Source organism: Ahaetulla prasina, chromosome 1 (assembly GCF_028640845.1).
Source record: "Ahaetulla prasina isolate Xishuangbanna chromosome 1, ASM2864084v1, whole genome shotgun sequence".
Taxonomy (NCBI): Eukaryota; Metazoa; Chordata; class Lepidosauria; order Squamata; family Colubridae; genus Ahaetulla; species Ahaetulla prasina.
In genome coordinates, this window is record NC_080539.1 from 297,583,516 (window position 1) to 297,598,764 (window position 15,249).

A 15,249-nucleotide genomic window follows, 5' to 3' on the forward strand; every position below is an offset into this window, starting at 1 on the left:
TCTATCATATGTCTGGGGATGGTCCATATTGGTATCTTTCCATCTAACTTATATTGATATTTTTTCCAAATCCTCAACAACGCACTTCTGACCATATTATTCTTAAATGTCTTATCAATTTTCTTGTCATATATTACATATGCGTGCCATCCATATAACAAACCATAACCTTCTATATTCAAAATCCTTTCCTCTGTTAAATTAATCCAATCAGAAATTAAAGTTAAAACAACTGCATCATAGTACAATTTCAAATTAGGCATTTTAAACCCCTCTTTCCTAACGTCTTGCATTATTTTTAACTTTATCCTCGGTTTTTTACCCTTCCATACAAATTTATTAATCCCTTTTTGCCATTCTTGTAAATTTGCATCTTTCTTCAAAATTGGAATCATTTGAAACAAAAATAAAAATCTAGGCAAAACATTCATTTTTATAGCTGCCACTCTTCCCAACAATGATAATTGTAACTTCTTCCATTTCTCCATTTCTTTAATTACTTTTCCCCACAATACCTCATAATTCGTTTTATATAATTTTACATTCGATGCTGTAATGTATACTCCTAAGTATTTAACCTTTTAACTACTTCATATCCAGTTATTCTTTCTAATTCTTCCTTCTGATATGTATTCATATTTTTAATTATCATTTTTGTCTTCTGTTGATTCACTTTAAACCCAGATACCTTACTATACTGATCAATTGTCTCCATCAAATATACAGCTGAATGTATTGGTTGAGATAAAGAAACAACCAAATCATCTGCAAACGCTCTTAATTTATAATCTTGATTTTTAATTCTAATTCCTTTTATTCGATCTAAACCACGTATCTTACTCAATAATATTTCCAAAGTTAGAATGAATAATAATGGTGACAAGGGACATCCTTGTCTAGTCCCTTTCTCAATCTTGAAAGATTCTGTTAATCCACCATTTACTATTATTTGAGCTGTTTGCTTTTGATATATAGCCTTAATTGCTTGAATAAAATAATCCCCAAATTGCATTTTTTCTATTACTTTAAACAAAAACTGCCAATCCAATCTATCAAAAGCTTTTTCGGCATCCAAAAAGAGGAATGCTGCTGAAACCTGGCTGTTTCCTTCCAAATATTCAAGTAAATTTACAATTTGTCTCATATTATATCTCATCTGTCTCCCCTTAATAAATCCTGATTGGTCATTATGAATTAATTGATTCATCAGTGGCATCAATCTATTCGCTAGTATCTTAGCAAATATCTTATAATCAGTATTTAAAAGCGATATTGGCCTATAATTCTCTGGTTTAACACCATCTCGATCTTCTTTAGGTATTAATGAAATAAAAGCTGTCCTCCATGAAGGAGGAGCTTCTCCTCCCCTTTGTATTCTGTTAAATAACTCCTTAAGTGGTACAATCATCTCATTTTGTAAATTTTTATAATAAGTAGTTGTCAAGCCATCTGTACCTGGTGCTTTATTCGCTTTAAGCTGCTTAATTGCAAACACTATTTCCTCTGAAGAAATTAATTGATTCAACTCTTCCCTTTGATCTACTGTAATTTCTAAAATACCGTGGTCCTGTAAATATCTATCTATATCTTTATCACTAATCACATCTCTAGAATATAACTTAGTATAATATTCTAAAAAAGCTTTTTTAATCAAATTTTGCTGATATACTTCCTTACCTCTATATTCTATTTTATCAATTATCGTCGTTTCTGTTTCTTTCTTAATAAATATGCTAACCACCTTCCAGGTTTATTAGAATTATTAAACAAATTATGTCTTACATATTGTAAATTAGTTGCCACCTGATCTGCCATTAACATATTAAATTGACCTCTTAATATATTTATTGACTCTTTTGTTTTACTATCTCCTGGATTGCCTACCAATAACTGCTCCTTCCTTTTAATTTCCTCTTCTAGTTCTTTTCGCCTTTTGTGCAGTCTATTTCTATATTTATTATTCATCTCTAATAAAATTCCCCTCATATAAGCTTTACTGGTGTCCCAAACTATCTCTATAGGTGTCCCTTTATCCATGTTCAAAGAAAAAAATTCCTTCATTAGAGTTTTACATTCATTTACATTTTGTTCATATTTAAACAAGTTCTCATTCATCCTCCACGACCTCCTGGCCTCTTTTTCCCGATCTAACTCAATCCATACCGGGCTATGATCAGACAAGGTTCTAGAACAAATTTTTGTCTTCTTCACTCTGAAAAACAAATCATTAGTAATTAAAATGAAATCAATCCTAGAAAAAGATTGATGTCTGTCAGAAAAAAATGTAAAATCTCTCTCTTTTTCATTGCGTTCTCATACATCTCTCAATTCTAAATCTTCCATCAAATCAAAGAATGCCTTTGGCAGTTTTACGATTGGAAATATTTCTAAGACTTCTTTTATCTTTCTGGGTATCCATCACTCCATTCCAATCACCCATTAATATATAAGTTTTATAATCCCAAGATGTTATTCTTTTATGTAAAAACTTATAAAATTTTTCTTGTTGTTGATTTGGTGCATAAAACTCCTATTAAAAGTATTTTCTCCTTCAATAAAAGTTCAATAGCAATATATCTTCCTTGATTATCCGCTTCAATTAATGTTGCAGATAAATTACTCTTTATATAAACAACTAGTCCATTCTTCTTTTCTGTAGCAGATGCAACAAAATGTATTCCCAATTTGAATTTATCAAATATTTCTGGTCTAATGTTCTAATATGTGTTTCTTGTAAACATACAATGTCATTTTAAATTGCTTCAAATAATGAAATATCTTTCTTCTCTTTTGTGGTGAGTTTAATCCATTGACATTCCAAGATAAAAGTCTAATTGCCATTATCAGCAATCGAAACTTTTGAAGCACCAGCCAAATCATATCTTTCTTTGGGCCTTGCTCCTCCCACTGTTTCCGTCTTGGTAATAGCAGATTGAGCCTGTTGAGCCTTTTCTTCTTGTTCCTTGCGTTTGACAACTGCTCTTGTCATCCTTGGCTCTTTTGGAATCTCTGATCCCATCTTAGACACATCCAACGCTTGTAAAAGGTCTTCTTCCATTACTATCACTTCTTTTTCTTTAATTTCACCTTCCTTTCTCCTACCATCCGGAGATGGTGGACTTTCAACTTTAAGCACATAAGCATAAAAAATTTGTGCTTTACTGACTGTATTAAGACGATGTGCTTTCCCTTCATAGTAAACTATTATACCAATTGGGATGTCCCATCTATACTCAATCTGACGTTTTTTAAGTTCGTTCACCAAAAAAGCAAACTCCTTCCTACTTCTCAACATTTTGGGGGGAATTTCCTTTAGTATTAAAATATCTTGGCTGGCTGCTTGAATCTTGTCTCCTTTAAAAGAAGCTTGTAGAATCTCATTTCTCACTGTTCTAGTAGTAAAATAAATAACAATGTTTCTAGGAAGATTTCTTTGTCTTGCTATCCAGGAATTCACACGATAAATTTTATCAATATAAAAGGCCACATCTGCTGGCCGAACTGCCAAAATCTCTGCAAAGGCCTCCGAAAAAATTTGCTTCAAATTCTCATTTTTACATTCTTTAAGTCCACGGATTCGTAAAGCAAGTTCCATAGCTCTATATTGTACCAAAACAATTTCATCATCAACTTTATCCATTTTACATTGAACTGCCTCAATCTTATTTTCCAATTTTAAATTAACTTTCTTTATTTCTTCTACTTCCTGCTCCAATAAAATCACATTTGATGCCAGACCCTGTACTGCTGACACCAAACCTTCTTTAACTTCTTTATTTCCAGTTTGAATTTCTAACATCTGTTTTTCCATCTCTGACATTTCTTCTGTAATTAATTTAAACTTATCCTCTATCTGGGAAGTTTGCCAATTCATAGCATCGTTAAGAGATTCTTTCATAAATTCTTTCAGGTTATCCTGAAGTGCTTCCAAATTTAGTGATTTTGTATCTGCTGTATGTGCTGGAGAGACTCCGGTGTTAATGTTCCTGGGTTTTTGTAGCAGTTGACTTTAATTGTTTTGCTGCCATCTCTTAAAATTTCTCTTTAACTTAATATTACGTATAAACCTTTTAAGTCTTTTTTTTTTCCAGTCTCAGTATCTCTTCTCCCTTCTCATTACAATGTTTAAAAAAAATTTCCAGCTGGCCTCAGCAATAAACAACAGACAGCTAGACTTGTAACACTTTCGTTTTCAACTGTGTAGCTCATTAAAGAACGATCGCCATTTTCACTTTGAAGTCAGATCCAAAACTTAAAAAAAAAATAACAGGAATTGATTGATTACTTGCTTTTATAATTAGAGCTCTCCTGTTTCTGTTCAGTCCGGTATTATCTTCTTTAAGTTAAAATTGGTCCCGGAAGTTGGTCGCGGCAATTAGGTCTGCCGGAGCAGGAAAAAAGCCTCAGATCTGGAGCACTTTGAAGTTCTGAGGGGGCTTAACCCTTCGAGCCCCCTGGTATCTTCCAGGAGCTCTAGGGAAGCTCTACCTCTGCTTCTTTTTGCTCACCACCGCTTCTTCTCCCGAAGAGGGGGGTTTCCGAACTGCTGGACAGCTGATTGTCGCTGTCTTAGCAGTCCAACATGATCCAGAGGTTGGTGACCAGAAAGATCACCTCCATTGCCAACGGAGCCAACCAGGAAGAGCCCGAGTTTATTAAATTATTAAAGATTAGTAGGAGTTATAGAAGATGTAATTTTGTTTATTTGGGAATTGATACTAAAAACTAGAAGTTCCCAGTGTGTTTTGATTGGTGGCCTTCTCTGGAATTTAGCATGCCTATTGTGGGACTTTTGACTTCCATTGTAGAAGACTGTAGGAATAACCAGAATGTAGGAATAAAGAAAATTAAAGACTGCTCCAATCCTCAAAAAGAGAAAGGAATGAATTTGAGGCAAAATCATCAAAATACTGTAACCATAACTTGATTCTGCTTGGTATAAAGGGACAGAGGGAAATTCTGGAAGGATGTTAATATTTTGTATTATGCCCTACAACAATGAAGTAGCATTCCTTAATCCTTGCAATGTCCACAACTCGCTACTCAGGATAAATATTCATCCATTCATTCACAAAATAATGCCATAGTAGCTATGGCCATAGAATATTGATATCCTAGAATACCCAAACTTTCTGGGAACAGGGACCGGTTTCAGAAGAAAAAATGTCTCCATGCACCAGGGAGGGATGGTTTCATGTGCATTCTAGATCCCATGCATGCACAAATGAAGCTTCGCTCACTCACCCACTGCTTTCACGGCCTAATTCCTAGCAGGCCAGGGATCACTACCAATCTGCAGCCTGGGAGTTGAGGAGCCCTGTCCTAGAACATGAATTAATTAAAACTAAAGATAACCTTATGTAAGAACCTGAGTACATATACAATATAGACATTATTTTACCATCTTCCTATTATTTTGCTTGCTTTGAATATGTGAAATGTGCATATTTTGTATTGTTGCTAGTGTCTCATTTCACCAATCTGCAATCAAGAATTCATTCATTATGAATATTCTTTGGAGTGGTTAGGAAGAAAAATTACCGTAAATAATGTGGTAATGTGATTGTATAATAGATACAGGAATTCCCATCCATTGTAATATTGCCTCTTAAATGTAACTGTGACATTATAGCAATAAAGTGGTAAATATTTTTATTCTTGTGTTAAGATACAGTTTTTGGATAGTTTGGCAAGAAATACTTTGTTACCTATTTTTTTGATGATCTTAAAGGTTGATTTTGAGTCTCTTTTTTTAACAGGTCAATAATGACAGATCTGTTTTACCTCAGTCAAACTGATGGAGCAGGTGCTTGGCGAGAAAAAGAAGCCAAAGATTTGACAGAGCTAGTGCAGAGGAGAATAACTTATCTGCAGGTAACAATTCTGGGAAAGTCTATACAGGTAGTCCTCGACTTATGACCACAATTGAGCCCAAAATTTATGTTGCTAAGTGTGAAATTTGTTAAGTGAGTTTTACCCCTTTTTACAACTTTTCTTGTCACAGTTGTTAAGTGAATCACTGTGGTTGTTAAATTAGTAATACAGTTGTTAAGTGAACCTGGCTTCCCCATTGAGATGTGATCACATGACTCTGGGACATTGCAATGATCATAAATATGAAACAGTTGCCAAGCATCTGAATTTTGATCACATGATCATGGGGATACTGCGAAGGTCATAACTCTGTAAAACAATCATAAGACACTTTTTTCAGTGCCGTTGTAAGTTCGAATGGTCACTAAATGAACTGTTATAAGTCAAGGATTATCTGTATAGGACAATATAATAATAATACTGCAAATGATGTTCAAAACTTAACTATTTAGAAAGAAGAATCCCATTCAGTAAATAAAATAATGTACTTTGTTGGTAGAATGAATTTCCCTGTTCTTCTCTCCTCCTGCGTCCAATCTGCTCAAAAGTTTCGGGGGACTCTTCAGAGAAGTGTCAGGGTATAAATGGAATTAGGGAAGAAAAAGGAGATGTCCCATTGTGTGACCAGAAGCCCAATTCTGTATTGAATAGAATCTGATATTTGGTTAAATATATATATATATTTAATATGCAATTCCAGTCTATATATATATATATATATATATATATATGCAATTCCAGTCCTTTAGGTAATAAAAACCAGTATATAATCTGATTCCTCAAGCTTTTATTCTATTATTACTTAATCTAAAAATATGTCATTTTACAAAGTTTTGAAGTAACTCTGGAAATTTGTGTATACAAAATTGTTTATGAATGAATAAACATGACTGGAAATCAAAAAATGAGTATCCTTTAACCAAATATCAGATTCTATAGAAGAGAACAAGATCTTCCTTATTCTTCATTGACAAAGAGTATATTATTTCATCAAGTAGGGTTGTGCAGTGCTTTGGATTCAGTTTCAGAAATATGTTTTTTGGGAGGTAGCATCTACCTGTGTTACCCTAAAGCAGCCAAACTTTTTTATGAATTGCATGGCTGCAGCAGAAGACTGATTCTAGGAAAAAATGAATTTGCTTTAAAGGTTTGCAAAGAAGGATTTGTTTCATGTTTCTACTTTTTTTAATTGTATCCAAAGCACTGCAGAGCGCTATTATCAGATATTCCATGTTTGATTACATCATGAAAATTATTCATTCCTTGGGAATAGAAGAGAAGAGAAGAGAAGAGAATAGAAGAGAAGAGAATAGAATAGAATAGAATAGAATAGAATAGAATAGAATAGAATTTTATTGTCCAAGAATTCCTAGTACCAAGGAAACCTTCATTTAATTGTTTCTGAGTATTTAGCATTCATCTGAATGTTTATGAAATAGTGCTGGTATTTGTCTTAAGATTGTCATAGTGACTTTCCCAAGTGAAATAACCTTTTTCACATTTTTCTGTAAATCTCAAAACAATTCAGGAAGCACTTAATTCAGATAATTTGGTAATTAAGCATTTTACTCCAAGCATCTTCATATCTCCAGTTTTTGTTTTGTAATAATTCATAAATACATCTTAAGAATTGCAGGTGAACACAAATAAAGATTATCCTAAATACCTTCATATTTAAGGAAAATATAAATGTAATAAATAAGAATAAATGAATACAATATCCTAAAGCAAGTATATAACAGATGTCAAAGCTTCCTGTGAAATGATATTTTAAAAAGAGATTGGAATAAATAAAAGGTTTTAAAGATAACATTATTAATATCTGTATTTATTCCAAGGGCAAAATGGCATTGCCATCTGTGTTTTGTATAAATTAAACATAACTGTGAGTCTTTTAGACAATCTCAGTGCAGGGACAAAATCAGTTCTAAAGCCCCTTTTTTTCTTTTTTACCTTATCACGTAACAGAGCAATAAATACAGAAGGAAAATAAATAGCATTTAAAACAATCTAACAGATTAGAGTGTGGCATTTTTCAGGCAAACATATGGTATCTGTTAATTTTTGCTTATATTTATTTTGAAAAAAGTACATATATATATATTTTCACGTTCTCTTTATTGTTCATAGAATCCCAAGGATTGTAGCAAAGCCAAGAAACTAATATGCAATATCAACAAAGGATGTGGTTATGGTTGTCAACTTCATCATGTGGTCTATTGCTTCATGATAGCATATGGCACTGAAAGGACACTGATTTTGGAATCTCAGAATTGGCGCTATGCAACTGGAGGCTGGGAGACTGTTTTTCAGCCAGTGAGTGAAACATGTACTGATAGATCAGGAAGTACTACAGGGCATTGGTCAGGTATGTATCATTGACTTATAGTTATCTCTCTTTGACTTATAGTTATCATTGACTTAAAATTATCTCTTAATAGGTGAGGCCCCTCCTCAAGAAGCCTTCCCTGGACCCGGCTGTTTTAGGTAATTATCGTCCGGTCTCCAACCTTCGCTTCGCGGCGAAGGTTGTAGAGAGTATGGTGGCATATCAGTTTCCCCTGCACCTGGAGGAAACTGTCTATCTGGACCCGTTCCAGTCCGGCTTCCGTCCGGGTTACAGCACTGAGACGGCTTTGGTCGCGTTGGTGGATGATCTCTGGAGGGCCAGGGATAGGGGTTATTCCTCTGCCCTGGTCCTATTAGACCTCTCAGCGGCTTTTGATACCATCGACCATGGTATCCTGCTGCGCCGGTTGGAGGGATTGGGAGTGGGAGGCACCGTTTATCGGTGGTTCTCCTCCTATCTCTCCGACCGTCGCAGACGGTGTTGACGGGGGCAGAGGTCACCGCGGCGCCTCACTTGTGGGGTGCCGCGGGGTCGATTCTCTCGCCCTTCTGTTCAACATCTATATGAAGCCGCTGGGTGAGATCATCAGTGGCTTCGTGTGAGGTACCAGCTGTGCGCTGATGACACCCAGCTGTACTTTTCACACGGGCCACCCCAATGAAGCTATCAAGTGCTGTCCCGGTGTTTGGAAGCCGACGGGTCTGGATGGGGAGAAACAGGCTCAAGCTCAATCCCTCCAAGGCGGAGTGGCTGTGGATGCGGCATCCCGGTACAGTCAGCTGAGTCCACGGCTGACTGTCGGGTGGCGAGTCATTGGCCCCGATGGAGAGGGTGCGCAATTTGGGCGTTCTCCTGGATGAACGGCTGTCTTTTGAAGACCATTTGACGGCCGTCTCCAGGAGAGCTTTCCACCAGGTTCGCCTGGTGCGCCAGTTGCGCCCCTTTCTAGACCGGGATGCCTTGTGCACAGTCACTCACGCCCTTGTGGCGTCTCGTCTGGACTACTGCAATGCTCTCTACATGGGGCTCCCCTTGAGGGGCATCCGGAGGCTGCAGTTGGTCCAGAATGCAGCTGCGCGGGTGATAGAGGAGCCCTCGTGGCTCCCAGTGACACCTATCCTGCGAGGCTGCACTGGCTACCTGTGGCCTTCCGGGTGCGCTTCAAGGTGTTGGTGAACGTCTTTAAAGCGCTCCATGGCATAGGGCCGGGTTACTTACGGGACCGCCTGCTGCTACCGAATACCTCTCACCGACCCGTGCGCTCTCACAGAGAGGGACTCCTCAGGGTGCCGTCGGCGCGACAGTGTCGTCTGGCGACACCCAGGGGAAGGGCCTTCTCTGTGGGGGCTCCCGCCCTCTGGAACGAACTCCCCCCAGGACTTCGTCAACTTCCGGACCTCCGAACCTTTCGCCGCGAGCTTAAAACTTACTTATTTATCTGCGCTGGACTGTTAGTTTTTAAGTTATGGGTTTTAATGGGTTTTATCTCCAAATTTTAATTGTGGCCAATTTAATAAGTTTTTTAAATTGTATTTTAATTGTATTTATAGTGTATTGTGTGTTTTTACTTGGCTGTGAACCGCCCTGAGTCCTTCGGGAGAAGGGCGGTATACAAATTTAAATAATAAATAAATAAATAAATAAATTTATTCCAAGGGCAAAATGGCATTGCCATCTGTGTTTTGTATAAATTAAACATAACTGTGAGTCTTTTAGACAATCTCAGTGCAGGGACAAAATCAGTTCTAAAGCCCCTTTTTTTCTTTTTTACCTTATCACGTAACAGAGCAATAAATACAGAAGGAAAATAAATAGCATTTAAAACAATCTAACGGATTAGAGTGTGGCATTTTTCAGGCAAACATATGGTATCTGTTAATTTTTGCTTATATTTATTTTGAAAAAAGTACATATATATATATTTTCACGTTCCCTTTATTGTTCATAGAATCCCAAGGATTGTAGCAAAGCCAAGAAACTAATATGCAATATCAACAAAGGATGTGGTTATGGTTGTCAACTTCATCATGTGGTCTATTGCTTCATGATAGCATATGGCACTGAAAGGACACTGATTTTGGAATCTCAGAATTGGCGCTATGCAACTGGAGGCTGGGAGACTGTTTTTCAGCCAGTGAGTGAAACATGTACTGATAGATCAGGAAGTACTACAGGGCATTGGTCAGGTATGTATCATTGACTTATAGTTATCTCTTTGTATAATAGGTTAAGAGATAATTTTTTGGTGAACCATTTCAGTAATAAAGAACATTGAGAAAAAATATTATACCTCTTTATTGTAGTTGTAAAGTATCAAATATTTTTATTTTGAAATGAAAGATTAGAAATGGAGAAAATGATTATTGTTATTTTTTTTTTTTTTTTTTTATATAAAAAGTTTTTATTGGTCAAAAAAGATTTATGCAAATACATATCAGGTATGGTAAATTTTCATTTTTCTTATACATGATAAGAATTTTACTCAAAATTTTAAACACATACAACAGCCATATGGCAAGCAGGTGAAACGAAGTAGCTAAGTTTCAATCTTACATACACAATGAGGAAGGGTCAAGAATAATCAGAATATCATACGAAAGAGAATAAGAAAAACCAACACAATACCAAATATCTTTATCACTTCCTAGTTTTGGATCTCAGAACTCTGGGTTCAGCCTGACCCAACTCCAGGGCCGCAACAGCGGCAGCCGCCTCCGCCCCATGGTCTATAACCTCCCCTTCTTCAATTCCTGGGTCATCTAAATCCAGGAGGGCTTTGTGGTCCTCCACCGAGGGCGCAGCCCCCGCAATTGTACTAATTTTTTTCGTAATGCCCTCCCGGAAAATCATCAATCCCTCTGGCATCAGCCATCTGAAGCCCACTCCTTCTGGTACAATTTGCTTGATAAAAGTAATATTTCTTTCTCATTTCACGTACCTGTCTGGGAATCTGCCTCAGAATGGCTATCTCCCTGCCCCTATAAGTCAGTGCCCCACTCCTATGTTTTCTAAGAATTTCATCTCTCGTCTCTCTTTTCACAAATTTGACATGAACCTCTCTAGGAACTGCATGCGTGCGTGCATATTGTGAATTAACTCTATAAACTCGATCCACATCCCAATTCATAAAATCAACACCTCTCCCAAGAAATTCTCCCAACAGTTTAGTCACAACATCTCTCAAGTCTTCTTGGTCCACTTCTTCCAAATTTGAAACCTAAGGAAATAAGACATTTTATCCATCTGTAGTCCAAGCACAGCATTGCTTGTCGTCTCCCCTCTTTTCTGCACTGCCCGCATCTCACCCTCAGACCTTCCACTTTCTGCTTATTTTCTGCTGAGACTTGTTGAGTATCCTTTAAATCCTTTTGGATAGTCACAATTTCTGCTCTTATTTCATCAGTTTCTTGTCCATATTAGATAACTTTTCCAGAATTCTCTCCATTTCTCCAGCAGTTGGTCTCTGACCTTTTGCCATTTAAAAAATTTTCAAAATCCTCAGGCAAGCACAGTATCCTTATAATTTCCTCCGGATCCACCAGGGGCACTCACAGGAGCAACGAGTCCAGAGTACAGTTAATCAACCAGGAAGTCAAGGGAAGTGATGTCATCAAGATTCTCATAGTGAAGGCGGAAGCTGGGCGCCACCATTGTTCCCCAGAGGAGGGGCCTCAAACCCTCCCTCCTAAATTTCTCCATCACCTCTTCTCTCCAGAGCTCCACAAAACCGGTAATCTTGTTATTTTAAGTTCTCCTCTCTCCAAAGTGATTCAGATTCTTCCAGTCGCAGGGGAGAAAACCCCCGCACTCCGGAGTACTCCACTCACGTTTGCCGATATTCCTTCCTTCTTCATTCCTCAATTCTTCTCCGTTCCTGTTCACCACCAGGCTGCTGCAATTATAAATCCAAAGCCCCGGTGTCACCGGGCACAGCGGCCCAGGCGACGACCAAAGTAATGGCCGCGGCCTGTGGCCTCCGCACCCCGCCGAGCCTAGGACGCGCCAGCATCGGTCCCCCCAGTCCTGTATATCGGCTGGGAGACCCCTGGCGAGCCGTCCGTACGGCAGGTGTCCTTTTCGGAACACCTGGCCCCTAAGGGCCTCGGCGGCGGCCGGATTCGGACACTGGAGGCAGGAGAAGCCTTCCAGACGTCCGTTGCCACCGGATACCGGAAGTCGTCTCCAATGATTATTGTTATTATGTATAGGCCTTTCTCTGATTTTTTCATGCTTTTATTGGTTGAATAGATAAGTCTGTCAGAGGTTCAGGTGAGTAATACAGAGCATTTTGTTATTTTTCTATTACCGTATATACTCGAATATAAGCCGATCCGAGTATAAGCCGAGGTCCCCAATTTTACCCCAAAAACTGGGGTAAACTGGGGACTCGAGTATAAGCCGAGGGTGGGAAATGAGGCACCTACCGGTTGGGGAAACCTCCTCCTCAGCTGAGAAGGCTGGTGGCTCCCCGCCCGCCCTCTCACTGCACCGCAGGGCTTCCCACCGTCCGCAAAATGTGAAAAAAAGAAAAAAAAAAAACTCGAGTATAAGCCGTATATACTCGAGTATAAGCCGAGGGGCTTAAAAAAAAACAAAACTCGAGTATAAGCCGTATAGACCCGAGTATAAGCTGAGGGGACGTTTTTCAGCACAAAAAACGTGCTGAAAAACTCGGCTTATACTCGAGTATATACGGTATATACAATCTTCATTGTAAGACTCCATTTAAGATTTGATTTGTATGTACTGCCTAAAATTTAGATATTTGTATTTTTGGGAGATGGGGAAATACGTTTTCAAAATTAAAAGTAATCCCCAAGCAAGATTTAAGGAAGACATTTATCAAAGGCTGTTTTGAGTACTAAAATTTGAAACCCTGATTTAAGAAGTTGAGTTTCCAAAGGACTGAAGTTGTTTGTCATGATTGGCTAAGCATAATGAATTATTTTTTAATCTTGTCACTTATGCAATAGAATTGTTCAGAACAAATGCGTAAGATATACAGTAGGATATAAAAACAAAATTATATTTTTAATATGCGCAGATGACATACCAATTGGTTTTAGAAGTAGCAGATACATATTTATTTATTTATTTTATTTTATTTATTTATTTATTTATTTATTTTATTCAATTTTTATACCGCCCTTCTCCCGAAGGACTCAGGGCGGTGTACAGCCAAGTAAAAATCACAGTATCAATATTAAAAGAAATTAAAACAAACGGTAACAGCAAACGGTCCCGTAGGTACCCGGGTCCTAAGCCATGGAGCGCTTTAAAGGTGGTGACCAAAATCTTAAAGCGCACCCGGAAGACCACAGGAAGCCAGTGCAGACTGCGCAGGAGTGGTGTTACATGGGAGCAACGAGTTGCTCCCACTATTACCCGCGCAGCTGCATTCTGAACTAACTGCAGCCCCCAGGTGCACTTCAAGGGCAGCCCCATGTAGAGAGCATTGCAATAATCCAGGCGGGAAGTTACGAGGGCATGAGTGACCGTGCATAAGGCATCCCGGTCAATATTTCCATGCAATCTGAAGACTCTTTTTGTCTTTGAATCTAAAATGGTATACAACTCATCCAGTAGTGAAATGCTACCTGGTAGTTAAAAAAAGTTACCAGTTCCTCCCAACTGGTATTTCCGATGATCAGCTGTGCTGCGTGATTTAAAATCACTAGAATAGAATAGAATAGAATAGAATAGAATAGAATAGAATAGAATAGAATAGAATAGAATAGAATAGAATAGAATAGAATGTTATTGTCCAAGTGGGATTGGACATACAAGAAATTTGTCTTGGTGCATATACGTTTGTCAAGAATTTTTTTTTAATTTGCATTTATATCCCGCCCTTCTCCGAAGACTCAGGGCGGCTTACACTATGTTAGCAATAGTCTTCATCCTATTTGTATATCTATATACAAAGTCAACTTATTGCCCCCAACAATCTGGATCCTCATTTTACCTACCTTATAAAGGATGGAAGGCTGAGTCAACCTTGGGCCTGGTGGGACTAGAACCTGCAGTAATTGCAGACAGCTGTGTTAATAACAGACTGTCTTACCAGTCTGAGCCACAGAGGCCCATGAAGAATCATAAGGTACAACACTTAATGATAGTCATAGGGTACAAATAACCAATCAAATCATATTAGGAAACAGTCAATATAAATAGTAAGGATACAAGCTACAAGGTTATAGTCATAAGTGTGAGGAGATGGGTGATAGGAATGATGACAAGATGACAAAGAAATCCTGCTTTCTAGTGAATCTAAATCGCACGGCACAACTGATCCCCTCCTCGCTGCTCTACTTACCTTCCCAAGCCTCCTTTTGGTGTGTAGTGTGCATGCGCGTGCAGCGTGCGTTTGGTGCACACCGCAGCATGCGCCTGGTCCGCAGCGCGCATGCATGGCCAGCAAACCATTGGCAAATTGGTTCAGATTTCACCCCGAACTCATCCCATTTTGTTATTGACTGGAAGCTCATCACATGTACAATAAATATCATTGTAAAAGAGTGCAATATTCTTTTTTCATTTTTGGGCCAAGTTAAAGAACACTTTATTTGATATGCCTTTTTCAAATGTTGTTTGTACATATGAATCTGTTACCATTTTTTTAAATCTTCCTCCAGTGTGCAATATACAAGAACTCTTCCATTGGCTTTCAGGAGCCATTGCAAGAGAATGAAAAGAATTTAATAACATTGTAAAAGTCCTGTCTAATTCACAAAGTTTAAATGTCCTGCAAAATTTATAGATTATGTCTCAGTAGTCTATATATGACTTTTGGTTAGGAGTGATTAGGTATAATTGACTGTCTTATGGAGATATCTCATAAAAGTGCATGCAGTCCGCTTTCTAATTTTGGTATTTTGGATAAACTGAGGAAGCTTTCATTATTTGTTCATACCATCTGAGGATAAGATGTATTATGCCTCTGAATATTTTGACTGATAAATATCTGTATTATCAATAGCATTTAGGATAATCTTCAATATTCTTTTTAGTATTATTGAACAGAA

At 37.8% G+C, this 15,249-nt stretch overlaps 1 protein-coding gene across 1 annotated transcript in view; it reads left to right on the forward strand.

Annotated features, from left to right (window-relative positions):
- FUT8 (fucosyltransferase 8) overlaps positions 1-15,249 on the forward strand; it is a 122,963-nt gene that overhangs the window by 76,306 nt on the left and 31,408 nt on the right. The window contains exons 6-7 of the mRNA XM_058161855.1: positions 5,760-5,874; positions 8,005-8,242. Of these exons, the coding sequence (XP_058017838.1) occupies positions 5,760-5,874; positions 8,005-8,242 (353 nt within the window). The remainder of the gene's footprint in view (positions 1-5,759; positions 5,875-8,004; positions 8,243-15,249) is intronic.